The sequence below is a fragment of the Lasioglossum baleicum genome, chromosome 8 (genome assembly GCF_051020765.1).
Source record: "Lasioglossum baleicum chromosome 8, iyLasBale1, whole genome shotgun sequence".
In the NCBI taxonomy this organism is placed as follows: domain Eukaryota; kingdom Metazoa; phylum Arthropoda; class Insecta; order Hymenoptera; family Halictidae; genus Lasioglossum; species Lasioglossum baleicum.
Window position 1 is genome coordinate 13,702,745 of NC_134936.1, and position 21,414 is coordinate 13,724,158.

Consider the following 21,414-nt stretch of genomic DNA (forward strand, 5'->3'; position numbering starts at 1 on the left):
GGATTGATACGTCGTAAAAGCGCGCCGAGGATTCGACGGATCATCCAAACCGTATCGATAAAACACAATTGTTCCAAAGTCGAATCACAACCTGAGTACACGGGCTTGCTGTTTGCGGCTGCTTCGAGGAACGTAAATAAATCAAGAAGGCTAAGCGGCCCGTAGAACTCGAGGACTTTGTGTACGCGCGGCTGCATTAGTACGATTTATAAAAATTGTAGAACCTAAGAAAACGTTAATTAACTGTCGCAGATATAGTCTGACATTTTTCCAACGCGCAGGAAAGAAGCACTTAAGAAGTTAACAAATTATCTCAGCGATACCGTCACGCATCGTTGGTCGACAATCGATAGCGACGCCTTTGGATCCCGTTCCCGGGGCACAGAGAAAGAACAAAGTTCTCGAGTTCGAATTTGAGGAGTCGACGGCGATCACCTACCCCCCCCCCCGGTTCCACCCCCCGCGGAATCTGCTCGTTTCAAACTCGATTTCCTTGGAGAGTTTTGTTCCGAAGTTTTATTTGATCAATCGCGGAACCCACCCCACGAGGCAGCAACCATAAGAATGCTCTCACCTCCTCGGGCAGCTAGCCTCCGGAACAACGGGGACGTGTCGGCCGCTGCGAGGGATCCTCGTCGAGGACTTGCTCCGCCGGAGCGAGAATGAGGCGCGCGGCACACCGACTTGTTACGCCGGCGAAACAAAAGGAGAAGGGTATACACCCGGTGAAGAGCAATTACGATAATTGCGACCTGGATTGTTCGTCTTTAGACCGGTGACGTCGTTGCGCGCGACGTTTCCGCTTTTCCTACGCCTCGGAACGCTCGCGGAGAAACTTCTGCGTTTCCGTCGACCGCTGCGGAACCGGGAAGAGGACGAGAAACAAAAGGGCCGAGCCGAGGACTGTCTAAATTTCGTTGGCAGAGCACTCTTTGCACTTCATTGTACCTTTCACAGAGGCACCGAGAGGTGGCTGGCATTTATGAAGCGCGGAGTAATTGTGCAACCGCGAAATTGATTCGAGGATATTTTTCATTCGCGTTGCTGGCAGGAACAGAGGGACAAAAAAATACTATAGATCTACTATAGTTAGGAGCAAAACTGATCACACTTTAAGTGAGAATAACTTTTTTATGAATGGACCATGAAAATAGCTACATGCGCAGTTGTATGCTTCCGCATAATGCAAATTACGCCTCGTAAACGAAAAAATAGAACTTTTGAGGGAGATAGCGCCCTAGATCGATCTTTCATCTAGCGTTTTCGACTACAGAAAAACCCCGTGTTTGTGTTATCGAAAAATGGTAAGACGAATCCCGCACCCTTGCAGTCCTGGAAAAGGGAGTCTACCCCCTTTGCCCTCTTAGGAACGAGGATATAAGCAAAGGTCGTATTGAGTTCCTTACGAACGGAAAAAAGTGAAGTATTTCCTACGTCAGTGTATAGAAGTATAGCTAGACGATGCGAGAGAAGTTTGCCGGCGCAAAGCGCCGAGGTATCGAGCCCCGATAGGCCGTGTTAAGCGGAGGATCAAGGTCACCGAAGGTCGAGCGAATATCACGAGCAGAGAGCGTCTCGCGAGGGAACGACAACGGGCAACGGGCTGAATAAACATGGAGGAGAACCGTAACCTTGGAACGTGTCACTGCACCTATGATGCAGGGTCTAGAAGCGGCTGGATACGATTAATAATTAAAGCAATGGCTACGACAACACCGACGAGCAGGGTGCAGCCGAGCTATCGATCGTCCTCCTCAACCCGAACCATCCTCAATCCAAACTTACTCTGCTTTCCCCACTACGTTCGCGAACCTTTCTCTCTCTCTAGCTCTTTCTCTGTTCGGTCTCTATCTCCGTTGCTCTAACAGTCCTCTATTGCTTTTATATCCAACGACTACTCGTGAGAAGGGTGCTCTCGGAAGCGGAGGGGCCTAAGATGCCATTCACCCGGACTCTCTTCAGTTAATCCGCGATCCGAAGGGTTTTTCGGCCCGTTTGTTCCACGGAGTGGCCCGTTGTCCCGAGAATGGATCCTGGCTCTGCCGCTCATGTATTTTGCTGTAGAGAGAGAGGGAGAGAGATAGAGGAGTCCCACTCCCGGCTCTCCCGGAACGATTGATCGACCCTCGACCAACGAAACTCGCGACGCAGCGGGTATCGGTGCCACCCCCGCGAACCCTATAGCTCCTGCGAGTCGCGAGACCATCCCTCTATCCTTTATCCTCGACTCTCATATCCGCTCGATCCTTCCGTGGTTCTGCCTGAACCAGGAAACGTGTACTAAGACGAGGACCAGGACGATCTCTAATTGCGCACACCCCTTTAAGTTACTTACGGGTAGCAACCTTCACAATTTTTGTTTAACAGGTCCACTACCATCAGGTAGTCACGCCGGTCATGTGCGGATGACAACAGCGCGACTGGTTAAACATCATTTAAACATGTTCGATTGTTAATAATGCTACAGAAAAATATACCACCACATTCAGGAGAGTCTACAGAATCATCCCGCGTGAGAATCATCCCGATAAATTGTACGGTAAAACCAGAAAAAATTCTCGAACTTACAAATCTTCTTTGAGATTCAGCAAACGTATACAAAGATCACGTTCCTTAAATTTATCGCTGGCAGCGCGGGATCGTGCGCGCGGTCAACCGCGCGATCGCACGATCGAGAGCCACCGGAAGGCCGGATCGAACGGCTTCCAACACCCAGCGGAAAATTACGACTCGTTTTCCGGCGGTGCCGTGGTCTCCATCTCGGCGGCGGCGCGTAAATAACGATAAATAACGCTCGTAAACAACGCTCGCTCGCCTCTTGGTCGACCAAAGGCGTCGCCAAGTCTGCGAAACTTGTCGCGTCTCCTGGCTCCGCACGAGTCGAACGCGTTCGCGCACACTGTACTTACTCTCTGCCTCCTCGCGCAACAACCGCTGTGTCGAGAGAAGTCGAAGAAGAAGAGAATGTAGGTGACCAGAAGAAAGAGAAAAAAAGTCAAGAAAAGGATGCACGAGCAGCAAACCATGCAAGTCTAGCTGGAGGGGGAGGGGATGAAGGCAGTGGGTGCTGGACAAACACGTTGGGTGGCTAGCCAGCCTCTGACAACGTCGACGACCATTCTCCCTTTAAACTTTGTCGTACGAAAACGATAACCCCGATTTTCGAAAGAGGACATACAGAAATGTTGTACACGGTCGTGTAAATTTCGGGAAGCTGTGCAAGTTTTGTTGGGAACATTTTCCTGGGAGTTGCGTGGATCAAAAGTTATCGCGATCTGACTATCATCAATCCTGGTTATTTCCGGGTAACTTTTGATGCAAACAAAGTTCTCGAGAATGTTTCCAGCAAAAGTTACTGCATGAGGATATAGAAAATTATTAGATTAAGAACTCGTACGACGAAGTTCGAGAGGAAATCGTCTCGATACCGTCGATGGCGTGCTAGATGGGGGTCTGCAGGGTGTTTTGGACGGTGGGTGTGCGTGTGGGTGGCATGCCTCATTCAGCATTCCTGCGTTCTCGCGCGTCAGATAGCCTCGACAGAGGTTGCATGCACCGTACAGGACCGTGCGCTACCGTTTCACATTCCTTCGTCAAAAGGGCTAACGATGTCGACGGCCGGTAGCCTACTGTATCGTAATTGTCCGCGATAAAGTGTCGGTCGGTTGATCAAGGTGTCGTCGTCGTCGTCCGTCCATTTTGGTGTCGCTTTCAACGCTAATGGTGTGGGCGATCGTGATCGGTAACGCATCACGGTGCCATAGGACACCGTGTTTGACGATGCGCTTGTTTAATCGAGAGCCGTTGATTCGCGTGGAACACGCGAGCGCTTCCTCTACGTATAATATCTACGCACGAGCAAAATAAGATGGTCTCTAAAGTTCTCTAAATTTCTAGCTATGTATGGTATACAATATTAATTTATTCATAATATATATATACACATATATATATATATATGTCTCGGCTAAGTATAGCTAGAGTATTACACTAGTTTCTCAGCTATATGTTGATTATGTCAATTTTGTTATGTACCTGGCTCAGGCTTCTAAAGCTACTTGTACTGGCGCTGCGGGCCTGTAAACACAAGTACAGTACAGGTCACCAATCACCACACAACACTGCAGTTGGAAAAGTACAAAATATAGATACAGGTATAGTAAGTATAAACAGATAGATAGATAGACAGATAGATAGATAGATAGACAGACAGATAGATAGATAGAGATGGTCACGAAACAGAATCGAGTGTGGAGAGACAGATCGGAACGGAAGGCTACAAACTGCAGTCGTCGAAAAATCTGTACGCTCGCCTATCTCGTTGCAATCCTGCGCGAAAATACTGCATCGATGCAATCGAAACTTTCAGAGACGTCGTCCTACTTGAGCCCGATACATAAAACATTCTTTATTATACTGATCGACGCGCTTCATCGTGCAATCTGTTAGCACGATTTCGTTCTGCATCCACTCGAATCTTATGATTTTCTTTGTGATTAACCTTTGTACGATCCTCAGGGTTAAAATTCACCCATTTACTATTTTCACATACTGTGAAATCATTGATGCCTTTATGTCTATGTTGTGAGATGTATTTCTTTAACAAATGTGACGTTACAAATGGAACATACGAGGTCTGATCAAAAAATTCCAGGACTGTTTAAATTGCGCGCCAACGGAAGGTCGGAGCGTGGTGCAATTGGTTTAAATGTTTAACCCTAACCTTCCTGAGGACGACCGAGTTTGTAAAATTTCGATAACCTTCTTGGTTGCAAATCTACAGCTGTTTCAGTGAAACAAGATATTTGCGTTCAGCGATTTTATGATGAATGAAAAAGAAGAACAATAGTCCAGTCAACGAAAAGTTGTAGAGGGAAATGGACGGAACAGAATTTTTTATGTTTGGGTCTTTATTTGGACTAGTTAGGAGATACTAAAAGTCCCCAATCCTAGGATGTTGACTAACTTGTACAAATGTTAAATAAATTTATAAAAAATAGGTCCTGGAATTTTTTTATCAGACCTCGTAATATGTTGATTTCACGTGTAGAGCAAAATGGGTGAGTTATTATCCTAGTCTCTTTTATGCAACAATTTTTGAGGAGCGTATGAGGGTTAAACAATATTTCATTCTAAAAAAGAATAAAGGCTTCTGAGAAATTCCTCCATTTTCCAGTGCCGATATTTCACGTTTGCGAACATTCTTCGCCCCGATATAAAAATTCAGATTGCACCGTGGCGGCTATTTTTGCGCAGAGTCGCGCGATGAAAGCCGAGCATAAACGTGCAATTTTGCGCGACTGTGATCCGCGAGAACGTTGTACGGGCACACGACGTTCCAGTGTGGGTTCTAGATGCAGACAAGGAAGAAGGAACGTTGATGCGCTGTCATAACCGCGCTGAACATAGCAAGCCAAAGCAGGGAAAGCCTCTCGAAACGTGTTCCTCGCGATAAATCCGAATCAGCGTCGTCTCCGTCGTTATCGATCCTTTCGAGATAAGATTCGAACGACGAGAGACAGGGAGAGAGAGAGAGACTTTCCTTGCAACGACATAGTGTGGACCGTGAAGAGCGTATCAACAGAGAGCAGTGCACACCGAACACACACATACGTGGGACAGCATAGCGTGAGTTCTCAGTGTTGAAGAGTCGCGAGAGAGGCCAGTTCTCGTGACGGGTGTTCAGCGCCGTTTTCTGTACAATCAAAGCATTCCAGAGAAGCGGAGGGAAGTGTCGGGAGATAGAGAGGGCGAAAGGGTTCGCGTTGATTCGCCTTCGATCTTCTCGATCCATTAAGTTGGTCACGTGGTCCGCATGAATCTCGCCGTGTCAGGTCGCTGTCGGACGATCTCTGTACTTGCTTCTTCTTCGAGGTACGAGCGTCGATGAGAATTATTTTCTCAAGTAGTTGAAGTCGGAATAAGTTAAATGTCATTGTTATTGTTTTAAGAGTAACTTCGACAATCAAGACGGGACTGTCAACCCCTTGCCATAATGTACACAGTTTCAACAATATTCGTCGCTAGGTGAAACTCTAATCGATACAAAAATTCTAAAAAGCTCTCCTCAATTTATTCAAATCGTTAAGGAAAGATATTTCTATCTGGCGCCTGTGTCCTACAATTTTGACGAGGATAATTTAATCGCCCGCGACACGGCAAGCGGGTCAACGACGTAAAATTGTCAGGATCACGATAAAAGTAAGATCTCCGAGGTCCGGTAATTGCCGGGATATCAAAGTCCTGACGCAGAGGTTCCCTTTAATCGCGTCGACCCGCTGGACGGAAAAATGTATCGGAATAAACGGATTGGCCGTTGGGGACGCAATTATCCGTGATCCTTCGCGGGATTTCCATCTCCGTCTTTCCCCGGCTCCCGCCTTATCAATCGCGGAACGATTCGTGCCGGAGCGGCCGATGGATTTTCAAAAGCGCACGTATTCGGTCTCGCCTTTCAAACCGACTCGAAATCACGTAGCCACCGTTGCCGATCAAAGAGCAATCGCTCTCTCGGATCCCTGGTCCGAGAACCGTTCGAATCCTGGATGAGAAACCCGATAGAAAACGGGGACAGTTGTGTGCGTTTCTGCTGGTGCAGCTCGCGTATTTCCATCGCTCGATGGAAACGACCGATTGAAATGTTTCCCGAATACGGCTTTAACGTCGAGAGACCCCGCCCAGATCCGACGATCGTTACCGAACGGTGAAAACAGCCGATAGAGACCATGTCTCGCAGCACTCTCTCTCCCGATAATTATTATCGGAACACGTTTGGAAAAACGACGCCCTCGAACCGCCCCCGCAACACGCCGAGAGCGCGTTTTCACGCTCAATTATACGCTCGTTACGCCGAGTAAGCGTGACGAGAGAGTTCGATGTGTTTTTCTACGGCTTCGCATCCTCCCTGCTCCAAGAGCAAACCGCGATGCAATACACGTGACGGCACAGTTGTTTCGCGATCTTGGAGAGGTTTTTTGCAACCCCTTCGAACGATCCTTGATGATTTCTTTAGTTAGCGAGGGATGAGGAATTGTTGGAAGATTTATATAAGAGATCTGATTCGATCTTTAGTTGAAACTGTCAATTCTTGGGCTATTTACAGCGTTTAATCATTTTTGAAGGCTTCGGAGTAAGAGGTTTGACTGATTGAATTAATTTTTTTATATTCTGCGTCTTCGAACTTATTATCTGAACGGGCAGGGAGACGACAATGACTTGGTACCAGAGTTGGGCGAAAATTGTATTTAAATAAAAATTTCGAATATAGTGAGTTTAAAACTTTCTTAAATTTTTATTTACATAAAATTTCTGCCCAACTTTGCTTGGTACGCCCCTTGGCGTGTCCCCCTTTTTCCGCGGAAAATCTGTGCCACGGCACAATCGCGCGAGCAATTGCGCGGAAAAGTCTGCTCGGATCCGCGCGAACGCGTCGCGAGATCTACACGGGTAGACTATCGAATTCCGATCGCGTTTGCTCGTTTCGCGGAGTACTCGCGTGGATTTTCCCGAAGCGTCGTCGCTCGAGCCGACGAGAGCACGATTCAGGGGGATGAAAGCGTCGTTGAGACTTCGTGGCCCTCGTTCTTCCCTCGATTCGAGACGACGACGACGATTTCGAACTCGCGAAACGGTTTAATACCTCTCCGTGCACCTTGGAAGAAACGTTGCAAGGAGTTTCATCGTCGGGACGACGATGCAGCCCCGTGCTAATCGTGGATCTAATGGACTCTGCACCAGGGGGATCATTAAAATTCCAGTTGACCGTAAACGTCCGCTAATTAGAGTGCGTAGTCAGTTCTCTCTGGGCTTTGTCAACGTTCCAAGTTGTAATTATCATTATCCGTCGGCACGATTTAATTGATGAGACCGGGAAAAATCATTTTTAATCCGAGCGCTGGGGGCGACCCGGGAATTCGAACAGAAAAATTGAAACGATACTGTTATTTGTTGATGGGTGAACTTGTTAATTGAAAGTGGCAAATCAAGCCATATTGTGATGTATTACCTCGAGCGGTGATTGCGAATGTCCATTAAATTTTTCAGAGGTGATTTCCATTCGAATATTACGCACTGAGTTCAACAGTGTGCTGTGGACATTTATTCTAGAGTTTTGTTGAATGTGTCATGAACATTGAATACAAATATCGTTTCTATTTTTCTCCTTTCTACATTGAAGTCTTGTTTGTCGAACAAGACCGGCCGATATTATTATAAGTATCCGGTCAGGTAATTGCGGCCGATCAGGGGAGGTTACGGACAACTGGAAATTTCCCGGTGGTCCCGAAAATTTGCGAAACAATTACGCAACCGGAAAGCAATTCGGTCCGTTCGCGAAATAACTCGCCGAATAATAGAAGCGTTAACGATGCACTGTATTCCCGGACCAACGATTTTATCCGATCTCGCGCACGGCCACGGTGGGATAACTCGTCTCTTTCCCCGGTGAAATGGCCGTGTGTCCGAGGGAAATATGTGCGAGACTCATGGTGTGTGTTCACGGAGACCCGATAACCGAGAACCGTCGGTATAACTCGGCTGGGGAAGCGAAACGGCCTGGTTAACGTAAACGAGACGCGATAAAACGTCGCGAAACGGACCGGAGATACCGGCCGAGATGGTTTACACGTTGTTGAAGGCTTTTGGGATTACCGTTTTCCAAGAAGGCCCCCGCGCGTACCGAGAAAATCACCGGAGAGGTGCAGGATCGTTCAGGAAGGAAACCTGGATCAAAAATGTTCCCGGAAGCTTCGCTAATAATTTCCAGTTAATATCTCTTTACGCGAAACAGAGAGAACGTTGCGAACGTTCCTGGAAAAAGGGAGGAGTTAACATAGCTGTGTGCAAATTTTTCTTTGTTTCACCCACGACTCAAAATATTTTAAAATGTCCAAGGAACATTTTTGACTCACTCTTTCTGGGCGACCCTGTAGCCTCAATCCCTCCGTGTACTATAGTTTGGGAATTTTAGATAGGATTCCGAGGCGCGAGTTTTCTGGCGCAGATAAGGAACTTCTTATCGTAGGTGTAACGCCGCAGCGAGGAGAACTCAAGCAACGGAACACCGCAGCGGAAATTTCACAATTCCCAAGTTTTACGCCAGCGAACAATCGTTCTGCATCCCGTGCAGACCGCTGATTGCCGTTTAATTATTATAGACGCGGAAGAGGAGGGTGGGGAGGGCGTTCTGGCGATGGAAGAATCGAACGACGGAAGCTGGGAAGTTCGTCGTCCGGTAAGGGCGGATTTAATTTCCGGTTCGCGACAGGACACGGCGCCGCTAACGAACTTTCTTATCGTTCCGACGGCACTGACGGGCTTCTCCGTGCTCGGTCACCGAGCCTGAACTTTCTGCGTGGTGACCGCGATTTGCTTGTTATATTGAATATCTCGCAGCGCGATTACCGCGCAACCCTCCTCAATCGAAATCGAATTTTGTACGTTTGACGTTAACCCTTTACACTGAATGCGATTTTCAAGATGGTTCTTTCGAACTGGAACATTTTTATTTCATGCAATATTTTTTGTTCAACATATTTTTGTACAGCGCACAAAGTTTTAGCATAATTTATAGAATACACAAATTTATTAACATGAGCTCCAGCGGCCCCTGCCATAATTTTTATTGATATTGTGTGGAAAATAATGGTTTTAGGTTGAAAGATAATCCCCTAACATTTTAAGTCGCTAACTCTTCGTATAAGGATAATATGAGGGTAAACACCCTTAACAGAGTATCATTTTTTTTCTCGGTTGTAATTAAGATATTCAGATGGAAAAAGACGAAAATGGCTGATACGTTTTGCATCGACCGACGGCCGACAGCCAGCAGCCAGCAGTAAACTAACGATTTACTTTAAATAAACTCAGAACCTGCTATTATTTTCTGAAGAAAAAAATATAGTATTCTATAAAAAAAAATTATTATTATGTTCCACCAATCCAATCATCTTGAAACTTTTCTATATAATATTAGATAGGTAACAGAACATTGTTCTTGAATTTTTTGGAAGTGGTCACTTGAAGGGTTGCTTGCAATTATTCCCACCCCGAAAAAATAAAATGATTTTTTTCTACCCTTAATAATTTGATCACAATTGTGAAAAAAATATATGATACGAAGGAGGTAAGTTCGAGTATTTTCGTTTTTTTCCATCTGAATATCTTAATTAACAACCGAGAAAAAAAATGATACAGTTAAGGGTATTTCCCCTCATATCATCCTTATGTGAAGGGTTGGTGACTTAAAATTTTCAGGGGATTTCTTCCAACCTAAACCCATTGTTTTCCACACAATATCAATAAAAATTGTGGCCGATAAGGGGTTAAGCGATCAAATGTAAGTTGTCTCAAGTGTTTAGCAATTGATAGAATACACAAATCTAGTAATGTAAAAACTGTTCTGCAGGGTTGATATTTCAGCTTTAAATTGTATAAAAATTTTGCTATTCAGTCGCACGGTCAGGGGCGAAGTGATTAAATGTGAGTTGTCGCGGACGGTCTCAGCAAAGATGAAATTAGTTTTCCATCCGGGAGCTTGTCGCCTCGGATACGATAAAATGGCCTCGTTCTCCACTGTTTCTTAGGACGCAAATGGGTCGCGGTGATCCCGGCGTCGAACAAACGAGCAAATAATTCGTCGGGCGAGTGTTTGCGTCCGCGTCAGGTGAGAATTCCTCGCCTCGTTTCCTTAGGCTCGTTAACGCCACCGCGAAAGAGAGCCAAAGAACGAAACCGGACCGTAAAAAAGACATAGCAGCGTTATCGTATTAAATGACGCGAGTTTAGCGCGCCACTGCCCTCATTACTATGCACCCTGCGCTTCGAGGCAGCCGCCCCTTTTCCCTCGCTTGTTCTCGTTGCAAACCCTTCTCCAGGTGTGCGTATCTGTACGTGCGTGTCTGTGTGCGGCGTAGTTCTCCGGCCGCGAATTACATTCGCGTAATCTGCTCCGGGGAGCGCGAGATTCATGCGGACGCTTCTTTGACCATTAAATGCATCCTCGGCGCCTTTTGAATCGCTACGCGTTGCCCACAGCGATGTCGGGCGCCGGGGAAAATCCTCTCGGAAAAACCACGGTTTCCCGTGCTGGGTACACGGCGTTCCGAATCGCCGGAATTTTTTTCCTTCAGCCGAATTGGCAGCACTTCCAGCGTCGAGTTAACGCATTCGCACCGGGTCGTTTCTGGTACAAAGCTACACGTCAAAAGAACCGCTGTAACTTTTTCATCGATTCAGAGGCTCGTGAAACGTCTCTTGTTAGACTGCGAATTTTTATGCAAAATCGAAATTGATTCAATAATTTCCAAATTTTTCCGAATGCTCAAAATTCGCTGTCTATCTATTACTGCACGTCTGAAAAGAAATTGGACCATTCACAAAGGTTTGTCTGTTGATTTGAAGCCTAAAGTCTGCAGACTGTAAACGTATATTCGGTGCGAATGTGTTAATGTAATTCGTCTTCATTCCTCAAACGATGTACGCACGAACAAGAATGGAGAAGAATTCAAGACTCAACTGGAAGTAATAGATTATGAAACATGATAGATTATGCCACACGAATTAGATCGGTCTTAAATCATCCGCAGTCACGAAAGACAAGGTCAGAGTGAATAACGTAGTAAAAGAGAGATCAACGACGATTAAAACGCACTGAATTATAAATATCATTGCTCTTTTCTTTTCTCTGGAGATCGAATGTGAAATAAAGACGTATTACTATTATCCTGACAGCCAAAGACAGATAAAAAGAACGCTGTCTGCAATCGTGAATATTACATCTTCCTTTTCGTATTAAAGATCAATTGTGCAATAAAGTCGCATTGATCACGTTGACATTATTCGCGTGAAAAAGAGGAGGGTACAGTGCTGGCTGGAAAAATGAAACTGGGACATGTTTCATACGTAGTTAAAAATCTGTGTCAATTTTCATGACCAACTTTCATTTCATGGGATTCGATTTCTACTAAAAATGGAGGATAAAGAAGTTTTAAAAAGCAAGTCGCGATCTTTTAAACGTTTTCTTTGCGTCAATGCTTCTGTCTTCTGCAGAAGCTGAAAGTCAGAAGTCGTTCAATTTAAAGGAAGTTATTCTGATTCAAAGGGTACTTGATCGCTTGGAAATATTGTTTTCCCTAAAATGCAAGCTTCGAATCTAATCATTCAGGATTCGTGGAGGGTATAATATCTCAATCCTGAGAAGGATGAAAGGAAGGATAATGGCAGGACCTCGGTAGCAGATCATTCTCGACCGCCAACAGATCTGGCGCGTGTGCCGGTTGCTCGAGACAAACGTAAAACGAAATAACATAAAGGTGTTGGAGCAAACACTGTGCTACGGGGCTGGGGATCAAGGGAGACGTTCATCCCCGGCGTTGATAAACGCGATGGACGGGCGCAGGGAGTTAGGTTTGTTTGCCGGTGGGATCGTGTCGAGTTACCTTGCTCCTGTTTCGTGGCGCGAAGTCCTCTTTGCTGGCCTTCCGTCGCTTATCCTTAAGGATCATTCTCGCTGCGGCGAACGCCATTTTGCCTTTCGTGTGTGTGTTCTCTCTTCGTCTGGCAGTCCGCACGCCCGTGTGCGGGGACAAGAAGAAGAAGAGGAGTGAAGGTGAAGGAGGAAGAGGTTGCAGATGGCAGCGACCACACACAGAAACGAGGATAAAACCACAGACGCCGTGTAATCACCACAGGCGTGTCCCGATACTTACGATAAAACCGAGAGAGATTCTCGAACACGCTAATTAAATTATTGCTTCTCGATCGCACGGATTATATCACGCGGATTGCGATTTGATCGATCGACGCGTAGATCGCGCGCGCGGCTGATTCTCGTTATCACTTTGACTAGATTGTAAGTAGCTAGGAGTCGACGTCGTCTTCTCCGGCCGGCGGAACAGTCGTTGACTTTTCTACTGGAGCTTTCTCTCGCGGCTCGGCTCGACTCGGCTCGAAGCAGACGAGGATCGTTGAACACTATCGATTGCGATTTTGAGGATTTACACAGCCAGAGGTTATCGCGGATTGACTAGATTCACGCTCGATCTCTCGATTCTCTTCGTTTTATCGTGAAATTGACGATCGACGACTCGGGTCGCCGTTTCCGGCCCTGTTTCCGGACGCTTCTCGCGAGCAGCTCGACGTCGAACGTCGGAACCTCGAAGAGGACATTTGCCTTGTTCTTCGATCGGTCGTTTCCGGCTTCTTCCGTCACACCGATTTCGTCTACGAACGATATTTTTCTTTCTCTCTCTCTCTTTCTCTTTCTCTGTTTCACCCGTGATGACTCTTCTATGATCGTCGCGCACTTGTACACACTGTGTGCTCCTTTAAACAACTACGTGCCGCGGCTGATGCGTCCGTCCTCATGGCTCGATCGATCGGCGGTTAGCGGTCGCAATTATGCCCATGGATCTAGAAAGAAACAGCCTCGTTGACTGACCCGCGACCCGCTCACTGACCGACATCCCTCTCGATCGATCCTCCGCGGACAACCGTGTCTCTCTGAATCGCGCTGCCTGCTCGCATAAACCGTCTACCCACCATCGATCATTCATTGAGACTTCCTGCACGAACACTACGGACATATTCGCCTCGAATAAACGGCTTTGACAATTTTTCCGTGCTCTGCACGTAAAATGATCCTCGATGAAGATACTGAAAATTATACAATCTACTTTCAATCTTCCGGCAGTTGTAGATCTTGACTGCTGCGGGTCACGATAACTACTAGACTGTGGATATTAGCATAAAGATCCGCAGTCGAATAATTACTAAAACGAGCATGTTGTATGCAGTAGAATAGCACAATTGTCGGAAGGTGAGGAAAGTTTATGAAAAAGTGTTTCAATGAATTAATGGTCATCCGTCCTAAGGGTAAATCTACACCTCTGGATCGGTGGACGTTTGTAAGAGAAACTTGCCGCAAAATTGTACTAGGAAATTTAAAGGGACATTTGTCGCTAGGCCCGTACCAAGTGATCGTCTCCCTGCCCATTCGAATCATTTTGATGTAGCAAAATATGAAAGAATACCTTATGTCCATTGTTATAAGAATATTAATCCTGTATTATAAAACGTTACGGTACCTCACCGTTCCTCCAGCGGATTAGGCGATATCCTTGTAAAGGGCGTTATAGCAAGCAAAAAACGCATGCGAATCTTCAACCCCGACAGATGGACAACACGTGCGTCGGACCCATCGAAGCGACCAGCGGACTACCCTTATAAATTTCGTTATTGATGACCGAAGACAATACCAAAAGGAATTTCTGTGACAGTTTCCCCACTTCTCAATTAACCACAGCGCATATAATTGACGCAGACTTTCAAAACGTACATGTTAAATTTTCAATATAGGACTACGTAAAAAAAGTTGTAAAATGCAACTTTTACTATTTTTTCTACAATTCCGATCAATTGCTATTTTTGAAAAAATTTTGTTTCGCATCCTGTAGCAAACTAATTTCTCTAGCTTCCCAAAAAGGTTCAAATCGTGTATTACAATATTAGAAAAGTTATCGTCTATTTTATAGAGCGTCCCAATATTAATTCGAGTAACTGTACGTACAATTCCACATAATCAAATTTTGCAAGAACTTTAACAGCTTATATCTCAATAATTATTTGTTTGCGACACGTGGCTCCTTTCAAACTTTATCTCTCCTCGATGAGTAGAAGGTATTGATGTAAAAACAAACTCTAAGGAGCAACAATTCTCTTTGTTATATGTGAATAGTTTTGCGGCAAGTTTCTCTTACAAATTTCCACCGATCCAGAGGTGTAGACTCACCCCTAGGACGGAAGACCATTACTTTTTATACACCCTGTACAGTAAAAGTTCCATGGAAACTTTGAAACATGTTGGAGCATCACCGTAATCGCAGCAACTGTTTAATATCATTCGAGTACTGCTCCGTGAACAGGATTCAATAGAAAACTGAAGAACGTTTCTGATACGAACGAAAAATCTATCCTCCCTTCATTTCCGTATTCCATAAGTTCCATCGAAACTTTTACTTTCAAGAAGTCCGTCCTTTATCTGTTCTCATCGGAACTTACAATGCACTGACAATGTCCAACAAAGTTCCAGGTTTCTGAATGGAACGAGTTAAAAAGTTCCCGTAGCCGGTGCGATAGCGAGGCTGACAAAACCGTTCTTCCTGGGAAAACACTCCGGGGCTAGATAACGTTTGCAGTCTCGGAAGGAACGATCTCAGAATCGTAGGAATTCTAGATCGTCGGGGTGGATCATTTCGCTCGAATCGAGGGGGCCGTTTGCTATTCCGCTCGCGACGAGATTTACATAGCCCGTGAAACTCGCGTCGCGGCGTTTTAATCGCTCGATTCGGCGTGATTTAATTTTAATTAACGCCTCCGTTTCTCTCTCTCTCTCTCTCGCACGGCACACCGTGCGTTCGTTCGTTACCGCGGAAGTTTGCCTCTGATTTGTTGCCAGTTGGGGAGTGAACCCGGATAACGGGTCGGATGAGATTTCTATCGTTGCCTCGTAGGTGTTTGCCGAGGATTTTTCGAGAGAGGTATGAAAACGGCTCACTCTCTCCGGTGTTCACGCTGTTTCCGTTCTTTCCGGAGAACGCGAGAGAACCAAGAGGTAGTTTGAAAGCGTAGTCGACGAGTCCTGTCGGCGGTGACGAGCCCGCGGAAGTAGAATGGACGAGCGCGCGCTCGCGTTTGTGTCTGGCTTCGGCCGCGAAACTTTCCTAATTAAATTCGCTCGCTCGACGCCTCGATAGGCTTTCTCGGGGGTGGAAAAAATCGACGATAACTAGGACCAGCCATTTTCACACTGCTCTGCTCCGTTCTATCCTCGCAGAGACGGAAAATTCGAGAGCCTATCTACCACCGGACAGGGAGAATTTGTGCGATTCCTTCCGCAGAATAATTTCGCTCGTTCACGGGGAATTCCGTGCAATTTACCGAGCGCTAACGGGGGACGAAAGACGTCGCGGAAAAATTGCAGCAACGTTTCCCGGCTCGTTTGCCGACGGACATCGCGCGCATCTTCGCCGTCGGGATCTCGCGAAACGAGTCGACAAACAAGGCTAAATGAAAGACGCAATTAGACAGCTACGTCGACGGTAATTCGCGCGTGCAGCTCGAGCGAACATTCCGTGGGACGTGCTTGCGTTTCGGACAGCACACGTCGGGAAAACGGGGCGAGTTTAAATCGATGCAGCGGACCGTGTTGCTCGCGCCTAACGCCGGACCAGTGGACGCTCGCGTCTGTTTTGGACACTGTGGGAGCCTAGTTGGCGAAATAGTGGACCTTGCTGTTGAATCGTTCGCGTTAACATTGTAAACGGACGGTTTCTGGACCGCTGATGCGGCCGGAATCGAATCTAGAACGTTAACTGTTGCCGTTCGGGATGTAATTAACCGTGACTATACATTGTTTTAAAAAATCGTGGATATCGCCGAGAAGAACACATACTACAGATGATTACAGGACGCCGGAAGAACGTCCGAGTTCTTGAAAAACTGCTACACAGCGTAGCGCTGTTACAGGTTGCATTCCGAGGCGTGGCCGCGCAAGTACGTCTGGATCTACTTAATCGATTCCGCATAGAAACCAGCAGCCGCGTCGGCCGAATTTCCTGCGGAACGCCACGGATTCCGGGAACGTTCGAATTTTTCGAGATCGGACGGATACGCGTGCGGGTGCCGCGCGATTCCGACGGTTACACGCGCGGTTACTTTTTTTTCCTCGTCGGTTCTCTCGTGTGGAGGTTAAATAAATTGCGGCTGGTTATCGATCCATCCGGCCGGTCGTAATCTGGAATCAGACACGCTCGAACGTGTGTTACCATGAATCGTGTCCGATTTCTATCGCCAATGACACACGTCCGCGTGGAATAGCGTGCTATAACTTTCGAGGATGGGATCTGTGCGCGTTTGTTCCCAGGAAACCCTTGGAATAGCCCTTTGCGTTCTCAGGACCTTGGGAATACCGGTTGTGTGTCTGGAATTCTCGAATTACCTTGGGAACAGTGGCCCTTGTGCATTCCGAGAACTCTGGGAGTACCGAGCGCCCTTTTTGAAGTTTTGGGAATACTGAAAATCCTTCACCCTTCAAGTACAGGACGACCAATCCACTGACTGCAACGAAGTGATAGAAAAATTCGGAGGAAATTAATTATTGGTGAAATTCCTGCGGTTAACCTCAAGTACCACATGATTAACTACGTCTACAGCTATTCCATAAACTGTATCGCCAAGAAGATGATTCCCATTCCTCGAAGGTGCTGCGAAACGGGCCTCATTCAGGGCGACGAACGAAACTCCCTTCATTTCTCGCGCGGCCGATCGGAAAAAGGCAGGGAACGAGATTTCATTCTCCTCGCGGCGGCGGTTCGGCGTGGGCAACGACGGTTCGAACGGCGGAGTAATAACGTCGATAAGAGGCGGCCCATTGAAACTCCGATGAGACTTCTCGAGGATCGCGTTCCATTGAAAAATTGCAATTTCAGGGCTGGCTAGGATGGACGGGTCCGGTCGACCCGAGAGAGCGCAACAGACCGGATTTAATCGGATGCGTGTATCGATGCGACCCGTGTGTCCGACCGTTCTTCCTACCCCATACCCTTCTGGAAATTAAAATATCGGATTTCGTAGGGATATCCGGCCGTGCACGGAAACGGATGGTACCCGGGAACCGGCAATATTTCCTTCCGCCTGGTCGCCAATCTCCCCGATAACCCTCGACTAGTTATCCCTAACCCGGTCTCGCTCTGGCAGACGACGTTCCCGAAAATCCCACGGGCGGAACGATAAACGCGACCGGCCGCGAAATCGGATCGCCGATACCGAACTGCCGGCGAATCTTTTTTCACAACGCTCACACAGACACAGGGACCAAGGATTTACAGGTCCCTCGTTCCCCCGGGGAACTGGTCACGGGTTTAACCCACACACGGCCTCCGTGCGTCGCTCCTTCGGCTCGATACATCGATTTTAGTCCTCATTGGCGCACAGGAAGTACCGCCAGCTCAAAATCATCGGAACACGCGACCGCGTTCGAAAAGAATTCCGACAAATTGTAGAGTTTATTTACTACATGACTAAATTCGATTATTTGATGGACAAAATGATTGTATGTATCTAAGTGCACGATAGTGCACCAACCAAGTTCTCGCACTACCTCCTTTTACAAGAAACAACTTAGCCGTCTTCTAGAGGCTTATAACTCGGCACTGGAGACAGATGAAGACATGTAATTTCGTACACTTGTTAAATGCTATCATGTCTCAATATTGACAAAACATTAATCTTCCAACATTAGTAGGTGCCGGGATATAGGGGACCTCAAAAGTCGCTAAATTTGTCACTGACTGACTGACCGACAGATCATCAAAACCTTTTGGGTACTTCCCATTGACCTACAAGCTTGAAATTTGGTACATAGGTCCACCATGACAAACACTCAAAGGACTAATTATCAAAGTTTGAAATTTTACACCTTAAAGGGGTTGTATTGAAAAAAAACATTACGAAATAGTTACGTAGGATGGAACATAGTAGCATAACATACATAAGTGTACGTTTTATTAGCTTCGAAGTCGCAACAAATACTGATGAAAATATCGATCCCTCTAACGTAAACAAAAGAAACTGCACCGAGCATCGTCGGCAGAGTGTTAATCTTCGATACATTGAATTTGGATTTTGTCTTGCAGATTAGAAAAGGATTTTTTTCTTTGATACCTACTTGATAATTGACGAAGTTTCAACAAAAATTGATGAAATCCCAACAAAAACATCCTGCAAACAGGAGCCAAGTTCCTATGGCCGTAAAAAAGTTGTGAGATCAAACAAAATACGGCCAAGTTTGAATAATTCAGCCCTCCATGGAACTCTTCAAATATTAAATAGCGTTCTTTTCAACTAATTTTTACAAACGCTTTTTTCAGTATTGCAAGAGGTATTTCTAAGCTAACGAACTTGTCCGTATTTTGTTTGATCTCACAACTTTTTACGGCCACAGGAACTTGGTTCCTGTTTACAGGATGTTTTTGTTGGGATGAAAAATATTCTGGAGTCGAAACGTCTGAATTCTGGAGTCAATATAGCTTCGAGTGCGGCGGGTCAAAGGAATTCTCGCGGAGCTTGAGGCCTGATGAATTGAATTTTAATTCGATTCGTGCTTCGGGTCTCCTCGCGACGTTGCGGGGGTAACGAGGTGGCAATGAGGGGCAGCGGAGCGACGAAACGGAGGAGGGGCACCGCGATCGGAAGGGTGTGGCGTTGAATAAACGCCGTGGCCGCGTTCCCGATGCGTCGGAACTGACGCGTTCCGTTATCCGGAGCTCGAATCGTAAACCCATCGGCGTAAAACAGAGACCGAGAGGCGACATTGCCGGTCACTATGTTTGTGCGGGATCGACGACGATGCGACGACGACAACAGGACGAGGGAACTGCCGACTATATCGTTGCCGTGCCGGTATGCACAGTAGAAACCGAGTCACTGGGCTATGGATGGCGTGGCTCCCGTTGTTTAGGTTAACAGCCGGCAGTCACGCACGGCCGGACGAGGCAGCCTCGCTATGTCGTTCTGGATACCGCGTCGTCCACCCTCTGTCCTTCCTCGCTTTATCGTTCGTTTTCCGCGTGCCTCGCCGGACACAATGCGTCCCTGGCTTCGATCCACCCGCGGACCAAACCATCGCATCATCGACGAACACGAAACCCGCTGACGAACCCATCCTTTGTCACCTCATCGCCTTTCCGGACGATTCTACTCCGTGTCCGTGCGAAATCAAAGTCCAGGAAACATACAGACCGATTCCATGGACAATTCTACGTGGAAAACGTGGAACGAGTTTTTTCCGTACCGGGTTTCGTTGTCGAGGAAATCGAGCTCGAAGTATTGTTTTGTTGCGCGAACGCGGTAAGTGGAATAGGTCGGCCATGGTCAGACACGATGGAAAGATTGTCCTTAGTGCCACGTGCGGCCCGGACGCGTACGTATCCAACTTTCCAGGGTATAATGTAGGCTTTAGACTCCCTGTAGAGAGTTGTGACAGCCCCCGCTTAATTGAAACTGACACGTGTCTGTTATCCGGGGAATACCACCTCTGACGAGTCTTATTCAATTGGACGAAATAAGTGTTCCGCGGAATTGCTTCTGCACTGAACGTGCTGAACAAAATCGTTACTGTGCAAATAAATAGAACATGGTAATTGGCTTCGCAGAAAGGAAATATTGATGGAAAAATTTTGTTTTATAGTTTTCACAGTACTATCGAGTACTTGTCACAAGTTTCCCCATTTGGTACGCACAGAAATAATTTCCTCGACAACTGTTTGCCAGAGGCAGGAAATTGTCAGCTGCGATGTTTCCCCGATTCACACGCATTTCAAGCGAACCAAACACGTCGCGATTTCGGGGCCACCGGGTGCACAGTATCTCGCCGCGTATCCTCTATAATTATCGAATAAATTCGCAAGGTTGTCTCGTCGGGTTCCCGGCGTTCCGGCGACGGTCTTCTCGGACCTCCGAATTTATTACGTAAGCTTCGAGGTACGGTCCCTAGTTTCCCCGTGAAGTATAGAACCGACTACGTCGGTGGAAGAGCGCGGCCGCCGCGCCGCGCCGAGACAAATTCCTGCTCGTTCGCGCGAGAAGATTGCAATTTCGAGGGAAATCGAGTCCCGGTCTCCTCCTCGAAACTTTCCGGGGAAGCTCGTTATCAATAATGAGGGAAACATCGTACCGAGATATCGGTCCGTGTTAGACGAAACCGATGAATTAGAAACGAGCTTCCATATCCTCGTCCTCCCTCCCTTCCGGGAATTGTTTCATTCCGAGATCGTTTTAACCGGTAATCCGGATATCATCGCGACAGAATGTAGGCCGGGGGTTCTCGGGTATTATCACGTGTGTGTCCCGGGGTCTTTCCGGCTCATGTTCCCCGTTATTGGGTAAATGGACGCTGCTTACTCTGCGAAGAGAACACCGTAGAACAACCTCCGCCTCGTATCAATCATCCTGAGTGCGCGTAGAAACGCGGCCGGAAGGTTAAGGGCACTTCGGACGAGCGCTGCGAAAATTACTTGCTCGCTGCACAAACCCTCTCGTGTCCGCCGGCGGATCCATATTAAAACAGGATTCCCGGTTCAAAAAACATCGTAAAAAGGAATTAAACTACTCTTCTCGATCCTCGATCTAGTTATGACAGCCTCCGTCGAATGCGGAAGCCTCGACGTGCATCTCGCGATGGGATTTCCGGATCGACCATGAAAAACGGAACTCGTTTAATTATTTTGGAGCATCGAAGTCATCGAAACGCTCCTCAAATAAATTTAACCGTTACGCGAGCTGTACGATCTACTTCCATCCAATTTAAAAGCCCTGGCTGATTCTTGCACAGCACGAATCTTCCGGCCGACGATTGAG

The 21,414-nt window shown here is 46.8% G+C and overlaps 1 protein-coding gene across 4 annotated transcripts in view; it reads right to left on the bottom strand.

The window, feature by feature from the left end:
• Window positions 1-21,414, bottom strand: part of LOC143211113 (neo-calmodulin) — a 110,353-nt gene that overhangs the window by 34,791 nt on the left and 54,148 nt on the right. Inside the window, exons 2-3 of one of the 4 annotated variants that reach the window (XM_076428565.1) lie at window positions 12,438-13,410; window positions 4,036-4,077 (exon numbers count right to left, since the gene is read on the bottom strand). The exons of 2 other annotated variants lie outside the window; for them this stretch is intronic. In XM_076428565.1, the coding sequence (XP_076284680.1) occupies window positions 4,036-4,077; window positions 12,438-12,524 (129 nt within the window). In that variant the 5' untranslated portion in view covers window positions 12,525-13,410. The remainder of the gene's footprint in view (window positions 1-4,035; window positions 4,078-12,437; window positions 13,411-21,414) is intronic. One more of the 4 variants, XM_076428566.1, reaches the window with a different exon arrangement.